Below are 26,129 nucleotides of genomic sequence, written 5' to 3'. Positions count from 1 at the left end.
GGAGCGCCAAAAACACTGAATGAGAGACCTCGTGTCTCTTATTTAGGGCTAGATTTACTAAACTGCAGGTTTGGAAAAGTATAGATGTTGCTTATAGCAACCAATCAGATTCTAGCTGTCATTTATTTAGTACATTCTACAAAATTACAGTTAGTATCTGATTGGTTGCTATAGACAACATCTGCACTTTTTCAAACCCGCAGTTTAGTAAATATACCTCTTAGTGTATAATAATAGGATATACCGCAAAGATTAACCCATTGTCTACTTAAGTGATGATCACAGTGGCATTGGAAGTTTTCTATTTACAGATAAGGTTATGTCAACTATATGCTATCCGGAAAACTGCTGTCATCGACCCCATCATCAACATTTATATAGCGCCAGCAAATTTTCGTAGCGCTTTACAGTGCAATTGGGAACAAACATTAATAAAACAATACTGGGTAATATATACAGACAGAGAGGTGAGAGGTCCCTGCTCGCAAGCTTACAATCTATGGGACAGGTCTAAAATCCCAGCTAACAAATCCTTTTCTGTTCAGGAGTATTTTCTTATTTCAGTTATTCTCAATGTCTTTCTTGTCATAGTAACATGACGTTTATGAACAGGAGGGTTAATACATCTTTATAAATTGGATAAAGTGTTCCACTATTGTAAATTCTAAGGATTATAAAAGCTACCAAGGAATTCAGTGCCTATATATAGGCACAAGGCTTAAGGCCACGTGAGCTTAGACAGGATACAGAAATACAAGATATATTTTATTATACATAATCATTTCCAGTAGAAGGTACATTATTCTTATAATAAACAAGTTGTCCAAATGAATAATGAAGTGATAACATCAAAACTTACGATAAGCAATGACATCAGAACCCACTATTTATACAATATTATTTACAGAACTGTATATGTATATTACCATCACTTATGTCTTATATGCTATATGTGATAAATAACTGAACGTTGTAATTTATTTACAACAGGGCAGCACAGTGGCTCAGTGGTTAGCACATCTGCCTCACTGGGGTCATGAGTTCGATTCCCAACCATGGCCTTATCTGTGTGGAGTTTGTATGTTCTCCCCGTGTTTGTGTGGGTTTCCTCCAGGTGCTCCAGTTTCCTCCCGCACCCCAAAATCATACTGGTAGGTTAATTGGCTGCTCTCAAAATTAATCCTAGTCTGTGTGTGTTTGTTAGAGAATTTAGACTGTAAGCTCCAATGGGGCAGAGACTGATGTGAGTGAGTTCTTTGTACAGTGCTGCGGAATTAGTGGCGATATATAAATAACTGATGATGATTTAAAAAGGAACTCCAACCATATATTAAAATAAATTGTTTCCCCCCTTATCAAGATAATTTACAAACCCTTGTTATTTTGTATTTAAATAATTAATTTTAAGGCCATTTTGCAGAACTGACTACGGTAACATACAAGTGAATGGACAGGGAACAAAGAGGAGGAGGCGAAAGACTATATAGGCCACCCTAATCAGCGGGCTCACCAACATATATTAATTCATTTATCTGAAAATAGGGAGAACACTGACAATGAACTTGGTCCCACCCTAACTCTCCGACTTTATCAGACCTCTCCAGGGCACATACTGGGAAAATCAGCCTTCTGCATTTACACGAGTACAGTAGCTATAAAAATTATTCACCTTTGGCATTTTCTCACTTAGGGTATGACGGATCCACGAGGGGGGCAGTGCCTGTAAAATTGTTTATTTTTTTACATTTTATTTTCTTTCATCATGGATTAAAAGTTGAATGCTCAATATTCTGTAATAACAAATAAATGTAAAAAAAATTTGAAAAGTGCAAACAATCCAGAGGTCACATACTTCATTCATTGGAGCTCATCTGTGTCCAATTATAGTGTTTTGTTTTGTTTTTAAATACACCTGTGAGTGAGATTCCACAATTATTTAGTGCATTTCCAAACCAGAGATTCATCATGAAGATCTAATAAAACTGGAAAAAGGTTATGGAAAGGCACCAATCAGGGAGGGAATGTAAGAAAGACTTAAACAAATGTTCAGAATATGTCAGGATGGGTCTCTGCTCAACAGGCCAGGTTTTAACTCTTCTATTTTAAAGTGGCATAAGCATCCTTGCCTACTTTCCCGGAAGAGTAGGCATCCTCATGAGTCTTGGAGGCGGGGCTTAATAAAACAATCAAGGCCCACCCCCGCTAGGCGATGCCATGAATTTTTGTTACTTCACAGCAGGGGACAGGGCCACAGTGATGCGATGGAGGGGAGGTTTTAAAAGTTGACAAGTATGGGCATAACCATCTGGAGCTAATTAGCTCCTCCCCTTATTGGAGAAACTTACAGCCACATAGACAAACTGAGGGGGGGTTTCCCAGTGTCTGGAAACCCCCTCCAAGCCTGGGGCACTATATAATTGAGGTGGCTGGACCCTGCTCCCGCTTCACACAGCTCGGTTTGAAAAGGGAGTGCTGTGTGCACCTAACAGTAGTACACGCAGCATTGCCCATGTATATTATGGGGATAGGAAGAGTTGGAGAGCAGCCAAGCACTGTCTAATATTATAGCCACGCCCCCCATGCATGCTTGTCACGCCAACTTGTGGCGTGGTGTGGAAACCCCCCTCTACAAATATTTGCCCCTGAGCCATTTTCTGTCTCCTCCTCACAGGGGGGACAGTGGTTGCCTGGTCTTGTAATATCATCTTTAACATTTATTTTTATAGTGCTTTACAATTGGGTAAAACACAGTAATAAACAAACGGGGTAAAACAGACAGAGAGATGAGAAGACCTTACTTACAAGCTTACAATCTATGGGGCAATGGGAGTTGAATACATGAGGTCAAGTCTACATATTGCATTTCGGTCTAGCCAGATTACAACAGTAAAAGTCAGGTTTTGAGTAAAATACACATATGATGGGTCCCCAAATTTGGGAGCAATAATTAATCTCCATATTTGGGCCAAATAATTAATTAAATCTTGGGGATTCCTTTCTTACTTTTTATAAATTGTGTGAGTTATTATGGCAAAGATAATTTAATAGTCTGATTTCTCCCCCACCCTCCCCCCACACCATTTTTCTTATTTTTAGGGTACATTTAGTAAAATATGGTAGCATCAGAAAGCCCCTTATGGCTTTAGAAAAATATTCCAAATAAAATTTGCTTTTGGTACAAAATGGTGCATAAAAAAAATTTGAAAAATAGGTCTAGATAGCTATAAAAATAGATTACAAATGAACAATAATTTACTTTTAACTATCTACAATACCTACAGAAGGAAATTGGAAGAACAGGTAACTAAGTAACTGTTACATTGTATACACAGTCATTATAGTATCATTCTAATGTTTCATGTTACTATAGCAACCGTGTAACAAGTATCCAGAGTCACGTGACAGACTGACCGCTTCTCACCCAGCCTCAGGGATCCCACATTGTCACTCACAATAAAGGGGGTCACAAATTTCAAAATCCCCTTATACTCTTTAGACTGTGTTATCTGGTTAGCTATTTAGACAAATACACTCTTAAAATATGGTTAGACTTGTATGTGACCTAAATGAGTCATTGCAGAAGTAACACTATGAACATAGAATTAACTAGTGCCCGCAATTTCCCCTCCCCTTCCAGCACTTGCTTACTTGGTGAGGATGAGAATGGTACAGTCCGTTGCTATAGCAACTAATGTTGTTGCTGAGTGATATCTTGGATAAGCAGGTCTGTACTTTGTCTATACTTTTACACAACATACAGCATTACTCATCTGCTTGTTCTTTACTTCTGTTTAACTTAAAAAAAAAAATATGTGCTTCATATGTATATTTTATTTCTACAATTTATGGTTTATTTCCAAGAATATACTATGTGCATCTCATTTATTTTGACATTCATTCATACTTAAGAATGAAAGCTAGCCACATAGGAAGATTGTTGTACATGTATTATACTGTATTACTCAGTGGAGTGAAAAGGTATTTCAAACATCTGCAGTTTAGAAAAACGTCGGAACGTTTACTGATATATTTCCATTTATAGACCCTATTATCCAGAGATAATCCTGGGAATAGGTTTTATAAGTTCATTTTGCAATAGTAAGCACCTCCATAGTCTTATTCTGTATATAAGATGCATTTCTGACAATCTGTTCTTACGTTCTTGACTTTATAACTTATTATAATAATAATAATAATAATAATAATAATAATTATTATTTATTATAAACTAACATCTAAATGGCAAGTAATGAGATAATATTGGGGTAAATATGCAAGCTGCAAGTTTCCGACAGGATTGAAAAGTGGTGATGTTGCCTATAGCAACTAATCAGATTCTAGTTACCATTTATTTAGTACATTCTACAAAATGACAGCTAGAATCTGATTGGTTGCTATAGGCAACATCTCCACTTTTCAGACCCGCAGATTGATACATTTACCCCAATATCTTTGTTCTGTGAAGTAGTAACGTGTACCAAGACAATAGTTTCAAATTTTGGCACATTTCTGAATGTTACTAGCGGTTCTTCCATACAATGTAATTTTTAATTTGTATTTAATTCTTTTAATCTATGTAATACTTTGCAATTATATTTTTCAAATGAAAATGTTAAAAATCAGATGCGGGTTATATTTTTTTTACATTTTTTCAACTACAATACTTGTAGGTTTTTATACGCTAACCCGCTATAACCCCCTCAAGAATATATGGATAGATAAAAAGCTACACGACTAAGAAACAGAGTTAAAAGTGATATAAATGGTGCATATTGCCTGCCTGTTTTCAGAAGTTATCTTAAGGCATCTGCAGCATTGACTCTAAGAAAGGCTTTTAGGACACATGCAAGATGGAGTTACCTTCGTTGTAAAAGCAAACAGTTCTACAGTATTATTAGTACACATTATATATTTAGTGGTGATTTATTATGTAATGCTGTACATTGAAGGGATCATAATACAAATAAATAACATACAATAATATGAAACAGGAGGTAAAGATGTCTCTGTTCATATGAGCTTACAATCTATAGTGAGATTGATGTAGCTGGTTAGTCAGGATTGTCTGTCAACATTGACAGGCTCAGTGTGTCCAACAGCAAAACCGAAAAGGTAACACCAATGACAGATGAGCTCAAATGGGTCCAGCACTTTATCAGAGATAGTAGCCCAGTAGATCCTAGAAACAGCCTCATTTTGGGTGTCATGAGACACACTATGTGTTATTTGTGAATGATGACGCGTTATAGAACAACGGCCCCCAGGATGTAAACGCAAAGGGACAACTTATTCACCTACACATATGGAAATGTATTAGACCTACCAGACTTTTAGCCATACTTGCCAACTCTCCCGGAATGACCGGGAGGCTCCCGAAATTCAGGTAGGTCTCCAAGGATAGCAGGCAAGTATCCCGCATACTGGAACTTACTCCGCAAAATGACGCGATTCACCGCGCCCCGCCCCCCTCCCACCCTCCAACCACGCCCCCAGCCAGGGATCTCCCGGAATTCACTTTTTAAAGGTTTGCAAGTATGCTTTTAGCAAGCCATAACTTCACAGTGTAATAAGAGCATATAATGGCTCAATAATTAGTGTAATTTCAGATTTGTTTGACACTAATTACTGGGGCTATATACGATACCAGGTCAGTTTGGTAGCTCAATTTACCTACTGGCATGTTTGCTGAATAGAAAACATAGTGAATTAATTTTATCTTCTAAAATCGGTCCCCAAACTTCTCCTTTATATTTAGAGAATAATTGCAATCTCTTGTGGGACCCCAACACAGAGTTATGGCGTTTGATACAGTGTTACCCTGTATTAGTTTTCACATATGATGATGATGATGATGATGATGATAGGGTATATAAATATTGTCATTATATGTCTCTAGGTGTCTCTGCAGCCATGTATAAGTTAGACCTGCCGATAGACGTGAAAGAACTTGCTGCAATTGAAAGGAGAAGAAACAAAGAACAACAAAGACAAAGCCGAATATTCAATGCCAGATATCGGACAATGGGGGTATGATGTACTGTATAGGAATTCGTGGATTCCGTCACTTTACTTCCTGTGTGTCATTAAATACCGCTCTTTGTGTAGGTTGATGTGGACACCCTGGAGAGACAGGTAGAAGAAAGAAAGACTCTGGAAAACATAGAGAAAGCTCGGGATGAGGCGTTCGGTAAGTATCTTTGTTTTTAACACTGACACTTTTTTATTCCAAGTCCACTTATTTACTGAGTGCAGAGAACCCCCCTTTTCTGTGCATTTACATGAATACATATGTCAATCAATGTCCCCTCTAAGCTGAACAATCTGGAAACGAAAGTGTGAAAAGCATTTTCTCATTTCTACAGTACCCAGCTTAGAGGGAAATTTAAAAGTCGTGTTGTTATGGGTGGGCTAAATGCTGAACCTGATATACTATTTTTATATACTAGTTATGTGCAGCAAGCTGTCTGTTCTATCCTTTAGATAAAGCAGATATTGGTTTGGTAAGTGGTGCTTCTCTATCTTGCATCAGTGGAGATTGGCCAATATATCTGCAATGTACCTAAATGCAACATACAGGTTGTACATTTCTGCATTTATACCCAAAGACAGGACAAATATGAGTTAATTAGAGAATTTACACACCCTAGGCCAAGCTTCAGCTTGCACCCCTCTCCCTGTCACTAGAATGGGTGTGGCTATCACATGGAATGGGCATGACCTTGATCCTGAGGGTGTCATGGTCCTGTTGCCCCTTGTCCAGCTTCATCCCTGCTTTTTTAACCTAGATATTCTGGGGTGGGGTGCGGAATAATGATGATCATTATTCCAACAAGACTTACCCCGATGTCTTCAGAGCAAAGGGCTACTTCCCGACCAGGCTTCAGGACGAATGTTGTGACCAACGACTGCAAGGCATTGCGACGAATGACAATGTACTTTACAAAGCGTTGTACAAGGTCCATGCCCACATACTTACATTACCCCCTTAACAGCACCGATAACATCGTCGCGGTCGCCAGTGACATCATCAACTCTCGCCGGCGTCTTCATTCATTGCGATGCCTTGCAGTCGTTGGTCACAGCAGTCGTCCTGGAGCCTGGTTGGAAGGAGCCGTTCGCTGTGAAGACATCGGGGTAAGTCTTGTCGGGGTAGTCAGCATCGATATGCTGACTACCACCGATATTCTGTACGTCCCAGTACTAGGTGTTCCCTATCTCTTTCACGCTGCTCTGAAGTGGGACATACTATCTAACTTTTACCTTGTAAACAGGTGGACAGAGAAGGTGAGTGTCAGTCTGAGCGCTGGTAGCAGGTGAATTGTATGATCACATGACCACACACACTAACATCTGCCTCCTGTGTCCACCCCTCTGCAAGGTAAGAACCTGCAGGGAGTGGACATGAGAATTTCCTTTCTTAGAAGTTTATGCAGCTGGCTGGATTAATAGGAGAGCTTTGCAGCCAATTGGGTGGATAATTTCTCTGCATACTTGTGACACTATATATGTAAATATAATATATACAAGTTGTCAACATGATAGAGTAATGAATGGAAATAAAATAAATTGAATAGTAACATAATACAAATTTGGTGTTATTATCTTTTCTGGAGTAGCTGTGAACATTTTTATTTTTTAATGAGTTTAGTTATTATTTTTGTGTCATTGTGTTGTACTACTGCATATTGCTGTGTACCGATCCAACTCGATAACCTCATAATGTCGTTACAGATGTAGACAGACAACAATATGATAAAATTGCTCTGATGCTGGAACAAAGAGAGGAGCAGCACGCCCGAGACCTAACCCGGGCCGTGCACAATTTCAGCGAACAACATCAGCAGCCGGAGGACAGAAGGGAATTTTACCTGTACGACCCTGATGCGCTAAAAAAGGATAGACCTGCTAGGGTTAGTGACGACGACCCCAGATGTGGACCTGCCAGTTTACAAAAGTTCGCCGGGGAAGACCTGAGCGAAAAGGAACGGAAGAAGTTACAGATAGAGATGTACAAAACGTGGTTGGCGGAGCAGAAGGATGAGAGGAAGAGGAGTGAAGCAGATAAAAAGTTTGCAGGTGAAGTACAGCTTACTGGGGAATATTAAATTAAAGATAGTGAGTATATTATCCTGAATTCTAAAAATATTCAGGAACAACCAAACTTTGTGGTATCAGAGCAGAAGACAATAGGGACAATTACAAATATTAATGTTTTACAGGGCTGTATCAATGATTTTCCAGGCATGATTTCATTGCTGATAATCTGATACTGATGTCTGAGACTAGTCCATAGTTACTTGGCATAATGAAAAGAACACAAAAAGATACCGTGTGGGATCATCAATATAACTCATTACCATAAATATTGAAATTTATAATGAAACAAGTGACCTTTCAATGTTAAATTGGATATTTAAGTATTCCTGTAAGCGCGTTGTGTTGAGGATAGATGCCACATAGTAAACCTTTACTTTGCCTGAAACTGTTGCTAGCAAATAACATTATTTCAGGCTCTAAAAAAGTAACACTAAACATAAAAATTAGAATTACTTAAAAATTGGGATAATGGGATGGAATATTGCTATAGATGCTCAGAACCGAACACAACCGAACTTAGCAGATCTGAGTACCGAGCCATAGGAATTGAAAACAAGGCAAAACGTCATCGGATCTCGTGAGCTTTGGATTCTATAAGTACCGCCCGATCCAGCGCCATTTCACAGAGGGACACAGAAGGGGTAGCAGAGTTCTTGACAGTCTCTAGTGCAGTTGGGCAGCGTCATAGGTAGAATAGAAAGAGGAGGGGTAGCAGTGTTCTTCAAAGTCTCCAGTGACATTCAGGAGAGCTCCATTGCTCCATTGCTAATTGTCATTGCTGAAATACAAATAATAGGTCTGGCAGGCTTGGTCTTCTAAATCTGCAGTCACATTGTACTGTGTTATATAGGTAACATACAAAGAGGAGAGCTCCATTGGTTCATTGCTAATTGTCATTGCTGAAATAAAATTAATAGGTCTGGCAGGCTTGGCCTTCTAAATCTGCAGACTTTGTTTGAAAGTATATGAAAGTAATATTGTGACCTGTGAGGTGGTCAAAATTGACTGCAAATGGCTTGAAATTAGTGTTATTGAAGTTAATGATAATAATGTAGGGGGATAAAAAAAGCAAAAAATATGTGATTTTAGCAAAAAAAAATTAGGGATTTCAGGAAAAAATCGGGATCCTAAACCAAAACCAAAACACACAAGGGCGGTTTTGCCAAAACCAAAACCAAAACACAAGGTTAATCCTGATCCAAAACCAGAACCAGAACACGAGGGTCAGTGAACATCTCTAGATATTGCTAGCATCCCCTAAAGGTACAATACAACGATACAAAACAAATGTTAAGTAATCTAATGCAAAACAATGGCAGATTCTACTTATGACAAAGAAATGGCTAAAAAATAAGTAAAGCTTTTATACTTAAAAAAAAGAAAGAAATAGATCTAATAAAGGGGGAGGGTGATTCCAAAGTGAAACATCAGATTACTGCTGTCAATAAATCTTCGCTGTCCCAGTCACAGTGGTATAGTTCAATCTTCCTTCCTAATATTCTTTTGGTATAGAAGCCAAGAGTATTTTGTGAGGGACCCCGTCGTAGTACTAATCAGGTAGAATGTAAACTGAAATTAGAAAGTGAATCTACTACATTTTTATCATTGAAGAATTATTGAAACCACATCACCATGTAAAATGTCATTTCATTTTTGTACAGAGGAATTATATGATAAGAAGAGGGTGGAGATGGATGAGAGAGCCCAACATCTCAGCAGGATGGAGGAAGAATGTAGGAGAGTGGTACGCATGGCCACCAACAACTTCAACCAATCCCTGGTAGGTCTTCTGGCTGCACCTGCCAACACGGATGTTTTTATTATAGTCCTGACCTTGGTTTTTTGCTCTCGGTCTAGGCCATGGAGGCATCAGAGCGCAGGAGACTGGAGAAGCAACAGGAGGAAGATAATAACTACACGGAGATCTACAACCACCTGACGGGAGACATCTTGACGGAGAACCCTGCAGCGGCAGTCAGCTCCTATGGGCCACACCGCGTTGTGCCGGATCGTTGGAAAGGCATGAGCCCCGAGCAGCTGAAAGCTATCTTAGACATTCAGGAGAAGCAATGCCAAGAAAATCAGGTTAGTATACTCAACTATTATGTCTCCAATATAATATTATTCTTTTTTTAAATGTTTAATTTTAAATTGTTTAGTTCACAGAGCATATATATTCACCAGTCCCCTAATACATCTGTGAACAGCTTGGTGTGCGCTCTGCTGATGGCAGACACATTGAATTCCTCTTTGTACAGAACTGTACGTATCTATCCATCAGGATGGGAACTTCCTGCAGAGTGATACTTAGAGCTCCTCGGCTAGCTCTGCAGGCTGTGTCCTATCCCGGGACTGGGAGCAGCTATCAGCTTCCTCCTGCTAACCAGAGCTGGATCAAGGCTTGAGGGGCCCGGGATATTTAAGAAAGGGGCTCCCTATATATGTAACATGTTTATCATTTTAGACAAATTTTAGACAGATACACAGGCAATACTGTGTGCACTACTGTTAGATGCACGCAGCTCTGCCTTTACAAGCAGTACAGTGTGAAGTGGGGCATACCTCCCAACTGGCCTTTTAGTCGGACCAAATCCTGACTAAGCGAGACAGTTACTCAAATTTGGGACTGCCCGACCAGATTCAGGACAGTTGGCAGACTGTCCTGCTCTCTCCTACTGTTCTTGTCACTTTCATCACCTGTGGCTGCTGGCTTCTTTAGATCAGTTGCTGCTTGTCTGGATCCTGGAATCTTGGAGGCCCTATTTGGGAAAAAAAAGGGTACATGAATCTTAGAAAATTCCAACCAGCCATGGTGTTAAATCAATAGCACCCACTTTTTATAATTAGGCCTCCCTCAACCCCCAATATTAAAATAACAGTACTCATATTTAATAAATAGACTAATTTCCCTCCAACCAGCCCCAACATTAAATTAATAGTATACACATTTAATAAATAAACCTTTTTCCTCCCTCCAAACAATAAATAAATAGCAAATATGTTTAATAAATATAACCATTTCCCACAACCATCCCCGGCATTAAATATTTCATATTCACATTTAATAAATAGCCCACCTCCCCAAACCCAAACCCATATTCAATTAATAGTCCCAAACAACCCCAGCATTAAATTAAAGGTCCTGTCACCTCACCTTAAATTGATAGACCCCACTATTAAATTAAAAAGCCCCAGCATCACCAACAAATAAATTAATAGCCCTCCACCCTCATGCCACCATTAAATTAACCTCCTAACATAAATTAGTCCAACTCCCGTCCACATTACATTAAAATACCCCCCCCCCACCTCGCACTTACCTCCTTTCACCAGCGCTGTGTTGGAGAAACAGACTGAGATTTGGTGAGAAGGTCTGTGGAACTGCAGGCAAAGTCCTGCTTGGGCTGAAGGTTAGTGTGGGTGGGAGCTGCTAGGTTGTGGAGGTATCCAGTCTCAAAATAATTATTATACACTCTTTGCAGTCCTGTGCCTGGGCCACTAGCTTTGGATACATTTAATAATCCATGACTTCTAACAAGAGCGCGCCGTCCGGAATTGAATCTGCGGTATGTGTTCCACCGCGGAACGCACCCCGACTTCCTGGTTAACAGGCTCTTCCTGTGTTGTGTGTATCCAACAACAGCATAAAGTAATGCGTTTGGTCCCGCAGATGGGGCCAATCACCAAGTAATAGTAACGGACAGGCCCAAAATAGTTTTTTCCTGGCCCGGCCCTGGTGCCGGGAGATGCAGTTGCTGGGGCGGCCAGATCGGCCCATTAAGCCATCGGCCCTTCTGGCATTTGCCAGAAGTGACAGATGGCCAGTCCACCCCTGGCTCCAGGTATCAGTGGAAGTCTTAGAATTCTTCTATGTTTCAGATTTTTGGTAATCCCAGGTTCCGTACTGGGTAATTTATGTGTGGATGATTCATATGGAAAATGAAGGGGGTAAACTTTTTTTGATGTTGTTTATATCAAGAAAAATTAACCCCCTTTACCACCTTACAGGAACGCCACTCTTTAACCGATGCTGACAGTAACATGATAAACTTTTATAAATTCTCATACATAATATAGAAGTATATTACTATGGTTAAGAGGTGTGGAGAACTGTTACAAAATGCTTTTTTTTTTATATATAATTTTTTGCATTCTGTTTCAAGGGTACTAAACATTGTTCAAAAACTTTATGTGTTGAGGCTACCTTACAATGGTATGTATGTCATGTACTGTGATGGTTGCAGGCTAGGGGGCGCTAGTTCACCACCTGTTCAAGCCCTGGAGTTTGGGGTTCTCCCTTTCAGGATTGAACAGGTTTGTGACCACACCTTTACTTACGCTGTTTCTTATCCTAGGTACTTCTGGGGTTTACTGCAGGCGCATGTCCTGTATTAGCTTATAGGTGTGTTTTGCCTGTCTGTAATTACGTACTTAAGGAATTTCCGTTGCCACATGTATCACTCATATTTAAAATGTTCTGTAATCAGGGCCTAACGATTAAATAAAGCAATAAAAACCTAGATCTGACATTCACAAATTGTTTACATTACACCTTACTCCTGAGCTACATCTCAGGAGTCCTAACTACCACCATGTTGGATACTTCGCCATCTAATAAAATGAACAACATTCTATTAATATCATCTACAAACTAAATTGATGAACAGAGATTGCGGTGCTGTCACAAGTAGCAACTATATAGCTGTGACAGAGTAACTAATACTACCATTTCTGAAATTGGTGCTGCTGTAAGCCATAGCAGCCAATCAAATGTTTGCTTTCATTTGCTAAACTGTGTGAGAAAAAAGTCAGATTCTGATTGGTTCCTACGGTTAACAGCATATTTTACTCACTGTGCATTAGTTTTGAGAAATGCCCCTTATTGGTAGCTCTAAAGGGACACACCTATGTACACTAGGATCACTGTCTATTTTTTTTCCCCTCACTGTATTCTTTAAAAGTTTGAACTTCCATAATAACCTAAAATAGTGTAATCTCCATAGTCGAACTCTTAACCAAAACATGGACATTACCTTTTAACATTTTCAATTAAAAAGGGAAACAATGAAATACAGATAAGAAAAACATATCGATAAATACCACAGATTTTTTATTTTAAAACAATCATGAACTTTTCAATTTTCCATTCAACTTTTTAATCTGTTTTTGGCTGCGTTGGTAGTAATGCTCCCTCTGCTGTTCACAGCAGGCATTACATGAACACTGGCTCCATCCTCATTCTTGGATGGGATCTCCACAACTCCATAGTGTGATTTGAGGATAGACATGATTGTGTCAGACAGAAACCAGTAGGAGCTATTGGAGCATTCCTCAGCAATTTCTACCCATCCTTCTGGGGTACAAGCCACATCTTTAAGAATGATATTCTCCAAAACATCTGTGGAAAAAAATGAGTATATTAGACTGAAAGTCATATATAACGAGTTGATGGTTCTATTTCATGAAATGATGCCTAAAGAATAAGCGCGTTGTACATAATAAGTTCAATGGGGCCCTGTAATTGACCGCTATGTAGTAGAAATTCAGTGGCATAAACCTAGTGATCCAGATCCACGATTAACATGAGGCACTCAGTGGCGCATGCAGGGGGGGTTTCTGGGTCTCCCCCCCCCTCCGCTAACTAAGTGCCCACCATAGCGGCACTGTCCTATACAGCAGCTGCGGCGCTGTCAAAGAAGCGTCCGCGGCGGTGCTGTATTGTATACAGCACCGACGCAGATGCTTCTTTGACAGCGCCGCGGCTGCTGTATAGGACAGCGCTGCCGCGCATGCGTGGGTGCATGCGCAGCAGCTCTCTCGTGTGTTTTTTTTTTGTGTTTTTTTGGGGGGGTCAGGGGGGGAAACTTTCCCCCAAACAATCCTGCGTGCGCCCATGGCACTAATGTCTAAATGGCAGCAAGTGCACAGCAAGTACATCGACATTTGTTTACCTGAGGAACAAAAATGTGAAATTGGCCTGGTGGGGCAAAGTGTACTTGGGGAACATGAATTATCTGAGGATCAAAGATCAATTGTGGAGGTAACAAGAGATGGTCTACCAATAATACTACAGAGAAGGACACTGATTAAATCATGGGCGGAGCTAAAGGAAGGCGGTCTACCAATAACCCTACAGAGAAGGATACTGATTAAATCATGGGTGGAGCTAAATGAAGGCGGTCTACCAATAATACTACAGAGAAGGATACTGATTAAATCAGGAGCGGAGCTAAAGGAAGGCGGTCTACCAATAACCCTACAGAGAAGGATACTGATTAAATCAGAGGCGGGGTAAAGGGAGGAGGTCTACCAATAACCCTACAAAGAAGAGTACTGATAAAATGAGAGGGATGAAATCTATTTTTATTGCAGCCCCTTCAAACGAATACAATTTCCCAATGTTAACCACACCAAAAAAGGTTGTGCACCACATAGATTTAAAGGATCTAAGAGACCCAATCAAAAATCAGTCTTTGGCCTTGGCTGTTATCTTTACTTCACACAATGCAGTCAAAAATGCATTAATAATTCCAATGTTCATAGTGAAAATAAATATACTGGCATATAGTAATATAGTATATAGTAAACATGTTGTGGTACATCGTGGAACTTACTGTCTCCACAGCTGTGTATGTAGTTCAGCATTTCAAATCCTGTATTCTTATAAATAGTATGGATCACAGATAGCATGAACTGTCCGAGAGAGGGTACCTCTGGATTAACATTCCTCTTTCTTTTCAAACTGTTAATGGGCTGCACAGTAGGGCAATCCTTAAGTAAGAACAAGTCATCTGTACAGAAAGCAGATTTATAAATATCTACAATAATGGTCCTATAATTTTTATCAACATCTTATTTATAAATGCTAACATTAAGGTAAGTACAAAAAGAAAACAATAATGTAGATTGTCAAATTGACATCATACACTAACAATATGTAAAACTGCTGGTCAGTTTCTGCTAATAAAGGGGTAGTGAAATTTAACAACCCTTTAGATAATAATTACCTGTAAAATTGGTATGATTTTGGTTTTAAAGGTAGGATAGGAGTAGGACCTGTTAGACACAGGTAGAGACTTTAATAACTGCCTGCTCATTGAAGATCAGGGAAGTGTGCCCTGTCTGAAGATTCAGGAAGTTGAATCAGTTGGCAGAACAGCTGAACACAAGCCAAGGTTATGGACTGGTGAAGGCAGGACAATTAAGGTCACAAACCAAGGTCTGGATTGGAACTAGCTTGTTGTTTCATTTGAATCTTTAAATATATATCTGCCACTGTCCCTGACTGAGAGATCACGTAGCTGAGTTATGCACAAAATAATAGATTACACAACAAAAAGCATTTGGTCTGGTAGGTGTAGTCAAGGTGTGCTTACCACCCCAGTTCTTCTTGTGATGTACAACGTTTCCTCTAATCTTCTCTTCTTGGAGGACAATAACCTCAGACCTGTCATTTTTGTAAGTCACCTCACCATCAGTATCTTCCTGTCCTGAGTTTGCCCCAGGTGGTTTTCTCTTCTTATCCATTTTGCAAATGTAACTCAGAAGGCTGAGAGAGCTGACTATACTGTTCAGCTTATTGTGATGTCATACACTCATGATCCAACAACGGAATCCTCATGATCCAACAACGGAATCCTCATGATCCAACAACGAAATACTCATGATCCAACAATGAAAGCCTCATGATTTTGATATATGATTGGTGTCTGGCATACAAGGACCACAGTCTAGCTTATAATAGGGTGATTGGACCTTGATTCACAAATGTAATTAAGCAGAAGTCTGTGGCAGGGCACCCTTTTATAAATAAGACTACTGACCTACACGTAGATGGAGAAATTAATACTTTTACGAACAACATAATAATTTATCTAAGCAAATAAAAAATAATGGTGAAGGAAGTTAATAAAAAAATAAGACGTCCGTGGATTAATAGAAAAGATTAAAAAATATTAAGGAATCCTGTGGTTTCCGCGCCAGGCAAATAACTTTTTAGTTTAGCATTAATTGTGAGAAATCTGTATTGTATATTTTTTACAGTTTACACAGTTTTACATTATCGTTATTATTTTGCAAAATGCAACAGCACAGGTTATATTCACTTTTATACTTCTGTACACGCAAATACAATTATATAGTATATAATCTATGCTACACATAGGGATTGAGATTTCCACAGGTTAAAGAATGGGCTGAATAAATGGGCCAAGTGGTTCTAATCTGCTGTCAAATTCTATGTTTCTATGTACAATATTAATGATTATGTATTAATTGCTACACAGTGCCCTGCCTATTCTTACCCTCCCAGTATTAAAAGGCGTGGAGTCCCCGATCCCCCCCATGCGTTTATCTGAAATCAATATTTTGAAACCGGTGTATACCTGAGTCCCAGTGTATTACATATAAAAGGACCCTACTGATTAGGAGTTAGCTCTGGGAAAGTAGACAGGTAGTATTTGCAGGACATAACAGAATACGAGGGAGCTTGTGCAGACACACCTCCCCTCATCTCTCTATCCATTGACATCCTCACGCTGTCCTGTCCTGCAAATCTGCAGCCTAGGGGTTGTCCTTGACTCCTCCCTCTCGTTCAATCCACACATTCAATTCATCTCCAAATCTTGCAGCTTCCACAATAGAAACATGTCCAGGAGCAGATCCTTTCTCACCCTAGACACAAATAAGACCCTCATCAACTCGCTTATCATTCTCTCTGGCCTTCCCTAGTGCCGCCTATCCCCACTGCATTCTCTGGACACTTTGATTTGTTGCAGCTCCAGGCAGGGCCAGAGTGGGATTAAAAATCAGCCCTGGCATTTAGCGCACACAGGCCCACATCTGTTGATGAGCAGGAAACAAACTGAGTGCCACCACGGAGCGGCGGAGCCACCAAGGGAGTGGCCACATTGTGCTGGGGGCATGGTCAACATGGGGTGCTGAAACATACATAATAATAAAAATTACATTTATCATGCCCTCCTGAGCCAATCCCCCAGGCCCATTTCTACACTCCCAGTCCACTGCACTTATCTATCCATCAGGATGGGAATTTCCTCTAGAGTGAGCAGGGAAGCTCTTAGCAGAACCGTAACTAGGGCGGTGCGGGCGGTACCGTCGTCCAGGGCGCAAGCCCAAGGGGGCGCAGCAGCCGCCCGCTACCTGCCTCTGTGCACTGGCTCAATCACTGGACACAGCTTCCCCCACCAGAAACAATTTGTTCCTGGCATCGGAAGCTTGAACAGCGCTGTAGCTGCGGCCGAGCGGCATCCTGCATTAACATTTGGAAGGCAAATTTGCGTTCCAAATACCGAACTTCCTGTCAGTGGAACGCATGTGCGTTGAAAAAGCCACGGAGCGAAACGCGCGTTGGCGTTTTGTTTCACCCATCCTCCTTGACTCCTATTTCAATCAAGAATCGCTCCCCAGTTTTTACTAGGTAGGGTATTTCACATAATCCCAGCGATTCTTGTAACTCAGTTTTTACCCAATCTCGCTGTCTCCGCTTTGATTTATACAGCCGGCTGATGCTCAATACTGCTCACATTAGATTTTGATTTAGATTCTATGGCTGCTATTTGTGGACAAGGTAATTTTACTTTTTCCACTTTTAGAGGATTATTACTACTCGTGTCATGCCGGCTTAATACTATCTTGAGCTGACATCACTACTCGGGCAACAGCTTGTTACATTATATTGTGACTTAAACCCGACACTCCTCTCTGCGGATATTGCACATTCAGCGATAGGTGACTGAATTAAAATATATTATTAGGCACCAGTTGTTTTTCGTATTTCAGTTTATAGCTGAAGGATATATATTGTACCAACTAGTTGCATTATGGACGCAGTAATGTAGCGCTATTTAAGCGTGTATCCATATAATTGTGAGGATATAGGTGAAACTCTGCAAATTAATTTCGCATTTTAACCACTTATCACTTTCCCTTTTTTTACCGCATCTTGTTTTTAATTATTTCGCTCATTTCTTTCTATTTTTAATCAATCTCAATAAAAGTTACATTTTACAGAGCACTCAAGGAGTGCCTCAAATTACACTGTCTTTTCTCCCTACTCCCCCCTTCCTTTTCCCCTACATACTAATCAATACAGTGTTGGGTGCACCCTCCGATTAAAGGTCTTTGTTCGGGTCAATAAGATCAATATCTTATTCGTGTTCTTGTTAATCTGCCTGGTGCGGTTCTCCACCCCCAATGTTTTTGTAGTCAGTGTCACTATGTAATATACTACTCTAACCATGTAATATACTACTCTGTGTCCCCACATAATATACTACTCTGTGTCCCCATGTAATATACTACTGTGTCCCCACATAATATACTACTCTGTGTCCCCATGTAATATACTACTCAGTGTCCTCATGTAACATACTACACTCACCATGTAATATACTATTCAGATTCACTATGTAATATACTACTTCACCATATAATTTACTACTCTGTGTCCCCATGTAACATACTACTCTGTGTCCCCACATAATATACTACTCTGTGTTCCCATGTTATATACTACTCTGTGTCCACATGTAATATACTACTCTCACCATATAATATACTACTCAGTGTCACTATGTAATATACTACTCTAACCATGTAATATACTACTCGGTGTCCCCATGTAATAAATTACTCTGCGTCCCCATGTAATATGCTACTCTGCGTAATCATGTAATATACTACTCTGCTTCCCCATGTAATATACTACTCTGCGTCCCCATGTAATACACTACTCTGTCTGTGACACCATGTAATATACTGCTCTGCGTCCCCAAATAATATACTACTCTGTCTGTGACACCATGTAATATACTACTCTGCATCCCCATGTAATATACTACTCTGTCTGTGTTCCCATGTAATATACTACTCTGCTTCTCATGTAATACACTACTCTGTCTGTGACACCATGTAATATACTACTCTGTGTGTGTCCCCATGTAATATACTACTCTGTGTCCCCATGTAATATACTACTGTGTCCCCACATAATATACTACTCTGTGTCCCCATGTAATATACTACTCAGTGTCCTCATGTAACATACTACACTCACCATGTAATATACTATTCAGATTCACTATGTAATATACTACTTCACCATATAATTTACTACTCTGTGTCCCCATGTAACATACTACTCTGTGTCCCCACATAATATACTACTCTGTGTTCCCATGTTATATACTACTCTGTGTCCACATGTAATATACTACTCTCACCATATAATATACTACTCAGTGTCACTATGTAATATACTACTCTAACCATGTAATATACTACTCGGTGTCCCCATGTAATAAATTACTCTGCGTCCCCATGTAATATGCTACTCTGCGTAATCATGTAATATACTACTCTGCTTCCCCATGTAATATACTACTCTGCGTCCCCATGTAATACACTACTCTGTCTGTGACACCATGTAATATACTGCTCTGCGTCCCCAAATAATATACTACTCTGTCTGTGACACCATGTAATATACTACTCTGCATCCCCATGTAATATACTACTCTGTCTGTGTTCCCATGTAATATACTACTCTGCTTCTCATGTAATACACTACTCTGTCTGTGACACCATGTAATATACTACTCTGTGTGTGTCCCCATGTAATATACTACTCTGTGTGCCCATGTAATATACTGCTATGTGTCCCCATGTAATATACTATGTAGTCTCTGACACCATGTAATATACTACTCTGTGTCCCCATGCAATATACTACTCTGTGTCCCCTTGTAATATACTACTATGTGTCCCCATGTAATATACTACTCTGTGTCCCCATGTAATATACTGCTATGTGTCCCCATGTAATATACTACTCTGTGTCCCCATGTAATATACTACTCTGTGTCCCCATGTAATATACTACTCTGTGTCCCCATGCAATATACTACTCTGTGTCCCCATGTAATATACTACTATATGTCCCCATGTAATATACAATGTAGTCTCTGACACCATGTAATATACTACTCTGTGTCCCCATGTAATATACTACTATGTGTCCCCATGTAATATACTACTATGTGTCCCCATGTAATATACTATGTAGTCTCTGACACCATGTAATATACTACTATGTGTCCCCATGTAATATACTACTCTATGTCCCCATGTAATATACTGCTATGTGTCCCCATGTAATATACTACTCTGTGTCCCCATGTAATATACTACTCTGTGTCCCCATGTAATATACTACTCTGTGTCCCCATGTAATATACTACTCTGTGTCACCATGTAATATACAATGTAGTCTCTGACACCATGTAATATACTACTCTGTGTCCCCATGTAATATACTACTATGTGTCCCCATGTAATATACTACTATGTGTCCCCATGTAATATACAATGTAGTCTCTGACACCATGTAATATACTACTCTGTGTCCTCATGTAATATACTACTATGTGTCCCCATGTAATATACTACTATGTGTCCCCATGTAATATACAATGTAGTCTCTGACACCATGTAATATACTACTCTGTGTCCTCATGTAATATACTACTATGTGTCCCCATGTAATATACTACTATGTGTCCCCATGTAATATACTACTCTGTGTCCCCATGTAATATACTGCTATGTGTCCCCATGTAATATACTACTCTGTGTCCCCATGTAATATACTACTCTGTGTCCCCATGTAATATACTACTCTGTGTCCCCATGTAATATACTACGCTGTGTCCCCATGCAATATACTACTCTGTGTCCCCATGTAATATACTACTATGTGTCCCCATGTAATATACAATGTAGTCTCTGACACCATGTAATATACTACTCTGTGTCCCCATGTAATATACTGCTATGTGTCCCCATGTAATATACTACTCTGTGTCCCCATGTAATATACTGCTATGTGTCCCCATGTAATATACTACTCTGTGTCCCCATGTAATATACTACTCTGTGTCCCCATGTAATATACTACTCTGTGTCCCCATGTAATATACTACGCTGTGTCCCCATGCAATATACTACTCTGTGTCCCCATGTAATATACTACTATGTGTCCCCATGTAATATACAATGTAGTCTCTGACACCATGTAATATACTACTCTGTGTCCCCATGTAATATACTGCTATGTGTCCCCATGTAATATACTACTATGTGTCCCCATGTAATATACTATGTAGTCTCTGACACCATGTAATATACTACTATGTGTCCCCATGTAATATACTACTCTGTGTCCCCATGTAATATACTGCTATGTGTCCCCATGTAATATACTACTCTGTGTCCCCATGTAATATACTACTCTGTGTCCCCATGTAATATACTACTCTGTGTCCCCATGTAATATACTACTCTGTGTCCCCATGCAATATACTACTCTGTGTCCCCATGTAATATACAATGTAGTCTCTGACACCATGTAATATACTACTCTGTGTCCCCATGTAATATACTACTATGTGTCCCCATGTAATATACAATGTAGTCTCTGACACCATGTAATATACTACTCTGTGTCCTCATGTAATATACTACTATGTGTCCCCATGTAATATACTACTATGTGTCCCCATGTAATATACTACTATGTGTCACCATGTAATATACTACTATGTGTCCCCATGTGATATACTACTATGTGTCCCCATGTAATATACTACTATGTGTCCCCATGTAATATACTACTCTGTGTCCCCATGTAATATACTACGTAGTCTCTGACCATGTAATAAGAGTTGAAGGCTGCACCACTGCAGATTTTACAAAGCAGTCCAAAGTAGTATTTGCTGATGATTTCATGTTGTGTTTTTCAGAGGATGAAGGAAGAGGAGAAGCAGCGTAACGCTGAGTGGGACAGGCAGAGGTTCCTGGCTGGACGGGCTGCAATGACGATGGAACAACATGATGAAGAGTTTAACAGGGAGATAAGGAAGAGGATGGATCAGTACAACCAGCAGCTGAGCAGAGAGCAGAAGGCTCAGTGAGTATCTGACACCCGTCCTGGTAATGTTGTACCATGAGTCAAGCTCATTATACTATATATGTACGATGCATTAACCTACTCAGACAAGCAGTCAGTATCTTATGTGGTGTTAGAGGACAGCCGGCTCTGCATGCCAAGACCTGTTGCTATTTGTCATTTCATATAATAACATAGACCTCAACATGTAATACATTATCTCAAACCCCAGCACCCATCTCTGCATCAGTGTATCCGGTATGATAAGGTTCCTGAAAGCACCTAATGGATTAAATACCAAGGCAAATATTGGCCAAGTCAATGGAAAACTTTTGTATTTGTTATTTTATGGGAAAGATAAGCATTAAAAAAAAAACCTACTGATTGTTTTTGATAAATATGGAGCAACTACCAAAGATGTTGCTGTAGTTTTGCAGAAGCAAAATTCAAGGAAACTCTCTTATTTCATATTTTGAGGAGGGAAAACAAAGTTTTGCCACTTAGTAGTAGAACTGCAGTGCTCCTATGCCCAAAACACTAGATATTGCAGAGATACTCACCCCAGCTGTCAGCTGCATGTAATGCTGAGCCTGGATAAGTTAACCACTTGCATTGGACGGCTGCCATGGCTTGCCCAATCAGCTGCTTCCATGGCCTTTCTATGCAGGTGGTATACTTCATCATCATAATAATTCATACTTGCCAACTTTTCCTTGTTGGCTTCAGGGAGATCCCGGGGGAGGTGGGCCTGCGGGGGCGGGGCTTGATAAATTGCATTTTGGCCCGCCCCCTAAATGCGGGGCTAAGAAGACGAGATATTTGCGTTATTAAGCCCCGCCCCCCACCACTTATCTATTGCGTGGGGTGAGAACTGGGAGGTTGCCCTGCTTTCCCGGGAGACCGGGAGGTCCCCCAGAAATGCAGGAGTCTCCCGGAATAGTAGGCAACTATGCGTTAAAGAAAAGCAGCTACTGAATCTCTAGAGACTGAAGTGTCTTTTACATTTCTGTCTTCATTACTGAAGTCATGTTGTCTTACCTGTCAGTTTTTGATTAAATCTTGGTCTCCATGAAAATGGCCACCTCCATAGGCATCAATACAAGGACGTAGGACACAATTTCTGAACTGTGTCATCATGCCACCACTTCTTGTACTGGCTCAGCATCAGGGAGAATGCCAGACTCTTCAGGGAGTGAGGGAGATCACCCCTATTTCAGGGAGTCTCCCTGACATTCTGGGAGAGTTGGCAAGTATGTTCTAATTGTGGCATGATTTTGAATCCATTTGTTAAATTTTATGTTAAATTTATTAAAAATGAATATAAACCTGGACACATAAATTGCTCTGCTAAATGTATCCAAAAAGGGACTTTAAATATTGAGTAGGAAATTCACTTTAATATTTACCTTAGCCACAAATAATTAAATTATTGTCCATCTGACTAAATGACAAACTAACTGTATGGATAGAAGTGCTTGTGTGGGTTTCCTCCCGGTGCTCCGGTTTCCTCCCACACTCCAAAAAAACATATCGGTATGTTAATTGTCTGCTAACAAATTGACCCTAGTCTGTGTGTCTGTCTGTCTGTCTGTCTCTGTGTGTATATTAGGGAATTTAGACTGTAAGCCCCAATGGGGCAGGGACTGATGTGAGTGAGTTCTCTGTACAGCGCTGCGGAATTAGTGGCACTATATAAATGATGATGATGATAGAAGGCAGATGTTTCAATTCTAGACACATCCAGGGTCTGTGGCAAATTCTGTTGTCCTATTACATTCTCTTCACACACTCAATAGATCTTTTGTCTACTGCTGACCCTTTAAGTCCCCCCTGCATAAGGCACATTTGTGTATAATGTTTATATGTATGACAGGTAAAATACATTGGTCACTTTGGTCCACAAAAATGCAAGCTGGATATCTTCTTGTATATCTGTCAATACTAAATGTTCACATTTGTGTCTTCCCAGCCTGGAGTACCTGGATACAGTAGTATACACCAACAATCCTACTGCACATTTCCACAGTCAATTCAACACTACCAGCCGCTGAGTGAAGGCTTCTGGGATTAACCTCCTGACCTCAGTGATCAGTAATCTGGCAACCAATCAGCATGATCAAACCTATGGCTCACAGATCCTCTCTATGGCTGGCTATGTTTGCATATAAATAAAAATAAACTATAATAAGAAACTTAATTTAACTTTGTGCTATCTGTGTGGATGTTTCCACTTGAGAAAATACCTCCTTTATTACTTTTGCCAGTCCAACCAGCCCTGACAGATACGATAATTTTAATAACATACGTATTATAAATATACCTGTCACCTCTACACAGTATAGACAGCTATTTTCTTGGCTGAACCAATATCCATGGATCCATGGATATGCAGCCAGTATTTCAGTCACTGCTTCCTAGTGAAGTGATTGGCCGCCATCTCACCAATATTGGTTCAGCATACAAAATGGCTGCCTCTATGGTGTGTAGACGACAGATGTACTTTAACTGAAAGAGAATGCTCTTGAAATAAAGGAATATATGTATTATACAATGATTAATTAAATATAACTTTATATTTGCAAATAATCCTTTATCTCCCCCCCTTGAAAACAAGTGCAGACCGGGGGGTAAATGTATCAAGCTGAGAGTTTTCCGGCGGGTTTGAAAAACCATTCAGATTCTAGCTATCATTTATTTAGTACATTGTACAAAATGACAGCTAGAATCTGATTAGTTGCTATAGGCAACATCTCCACTTTTCAAACCCATCGGAAAACTCTCAGCTTGATACATTTACCCCCAGGGGGTAAATGCATCAAGCTGAGAGTTTTTCGGTGTGTTTGAAAAACCAATCAGATTCTAGCTGTCATTTATTTAGCACATTCTACAAAATGAAAGGTAGAATCTGATTGGTTGCTATAGGCAACATCTCCACTTTTCAAACCCGCCGGAAAGCTCTCAGCTTGATACATTTACCCCCAGATTTAGTGTATTTGAGAATACAGGAGCCTCATTGGCTCTCCTTATCTATTCTGTTATCTATCCTGTTATCTATCCTGTTATTGAAAGATCCATATATACAAGTTTCCATGGCTTAGCGGAATTTTAAACAAGTATTAATCTAAAAAACTTGGGGTCCTGGGGAATAGCAGTAGCCGCTTGTCTCCCCGATTGCAGACCCTGAAATATTTGACAAAAAGGATTTTATTTTGAGAGCACCTCAGTGGCTTATATGCAGAATTCCTACTGTACATGAAAATATTTTCCTCATGATTACATCCTTAGGTCAATAATCTTTCATTCTTGGGTGTAAATGTATTAACTTGCGCTTTTGCAGGGGAATTTTAAAGCGGCATTAGCTTTAAAGGCAAAACTTGCCTTTTTGGTACAATTGGTACTATTTGGAGACCATTGCAAGATATGCCTCACGTTTTTCAAAGAGGCATGAATGTCCACTAATGGAATCTTACCCCTGGGTACATCAATGTCTGAAAATGGCCAAACTTATAAATGGCCAAATTTATAATAATTTACCTCCAGAAATCCAGGTGAATTTCTTCAACTACCTACACAGATTTACAACATAAGCAGTAGTACTTTTTTGGGGGGTAACTCTTGTAGGCGGAGCAAACAGATTATCTCCCATTTTTCAATTAAAAATTGTGGGATCCCTCCCTACCTTTAGCTACCGCTGAGGTCTGTTTGAGAATAAAGAAATATTGCACATAACTCCCAGTACCTTCTCTAGGTGCCATAAAGCCTCACTGCCTTACGTGATCAGGTAGTCAAACAAATGACCCTATGCCACCATCACAGAACAGGGTAGGAGGTTGATATCCAATAGGCTGTTCTGCTTAGGTCCCTACTAAATACTGGATCAGTGGCCTCCCTCTATACAAGACACTGTACTCTATCACCGTAAGCAGACAAGGACCAATGACTGCAAATGGGCTATTTAGCCTCGCTCTTATGTGCTATGTGCATGTTTGTAAGCAGTAATCATCATGGCTATTAGATATGAGTGGATTCACCTACAGTAGAAATCCAGGACAAATTGGATCTTTTT

At 39.8% G+C, this 26,129-nt stretch overlaps 1 protein-coding gene across 1 annotated transcript; it reads left to right on the top strand.

Annotated features, from left to right (window-relative positions):
* The first annotated feature begins 3,658 nt into the window (after positions 1 to 3,658).
* On the top strand, positions 3,659 to 24,260 carry LOC142101688 (RIB43A-like with coiled-coils protein 2). The gene is made up of 8 exons (XM_075186077.1): positions 3,659 to 3,724; positions 5,897 to 6,027; positions 6,106 to 6,187; positions 7,732 to 8,076; positions 9,759 to 9,877; positions 9,955 to 10,182; positions 21,918 to 22,084; positions 24,033 to 24,260. Exons 2-8 carry the CDS (start codon positions 5,911 to 5,913, stop codon positions 24,112 to 24,114), a joined length of 1,140 nt encoding a protein of 379 aa, XP_075042178.1. The 5' UTR covers positions 3,659 to 3,724; positions 5,897 to 5,910; the 3' UTR covers positions 24,115 to 24,260.
* The last annotated feature ends 1,869 nt before the right edge of the window (positions 24,261 to 26,129 follow it).

This window comes from Mixophyes fleayi, chromosome 9, assembly GCF_038048845.1.
Source record: "Mixophyes fleayi isolate aMixFle1 chromosome 9, aMixFle1.hap1, whole genome shotgun sequence".
NCBI lineage: Eukaryota > Metazoa > Chordata > Amphibia > Anura > Limnodynastidae > Mixophyes > Mixophyes fleayi.
This window is presented reverse-complemented; position numbering and strand designations above follow the sequence as displayed.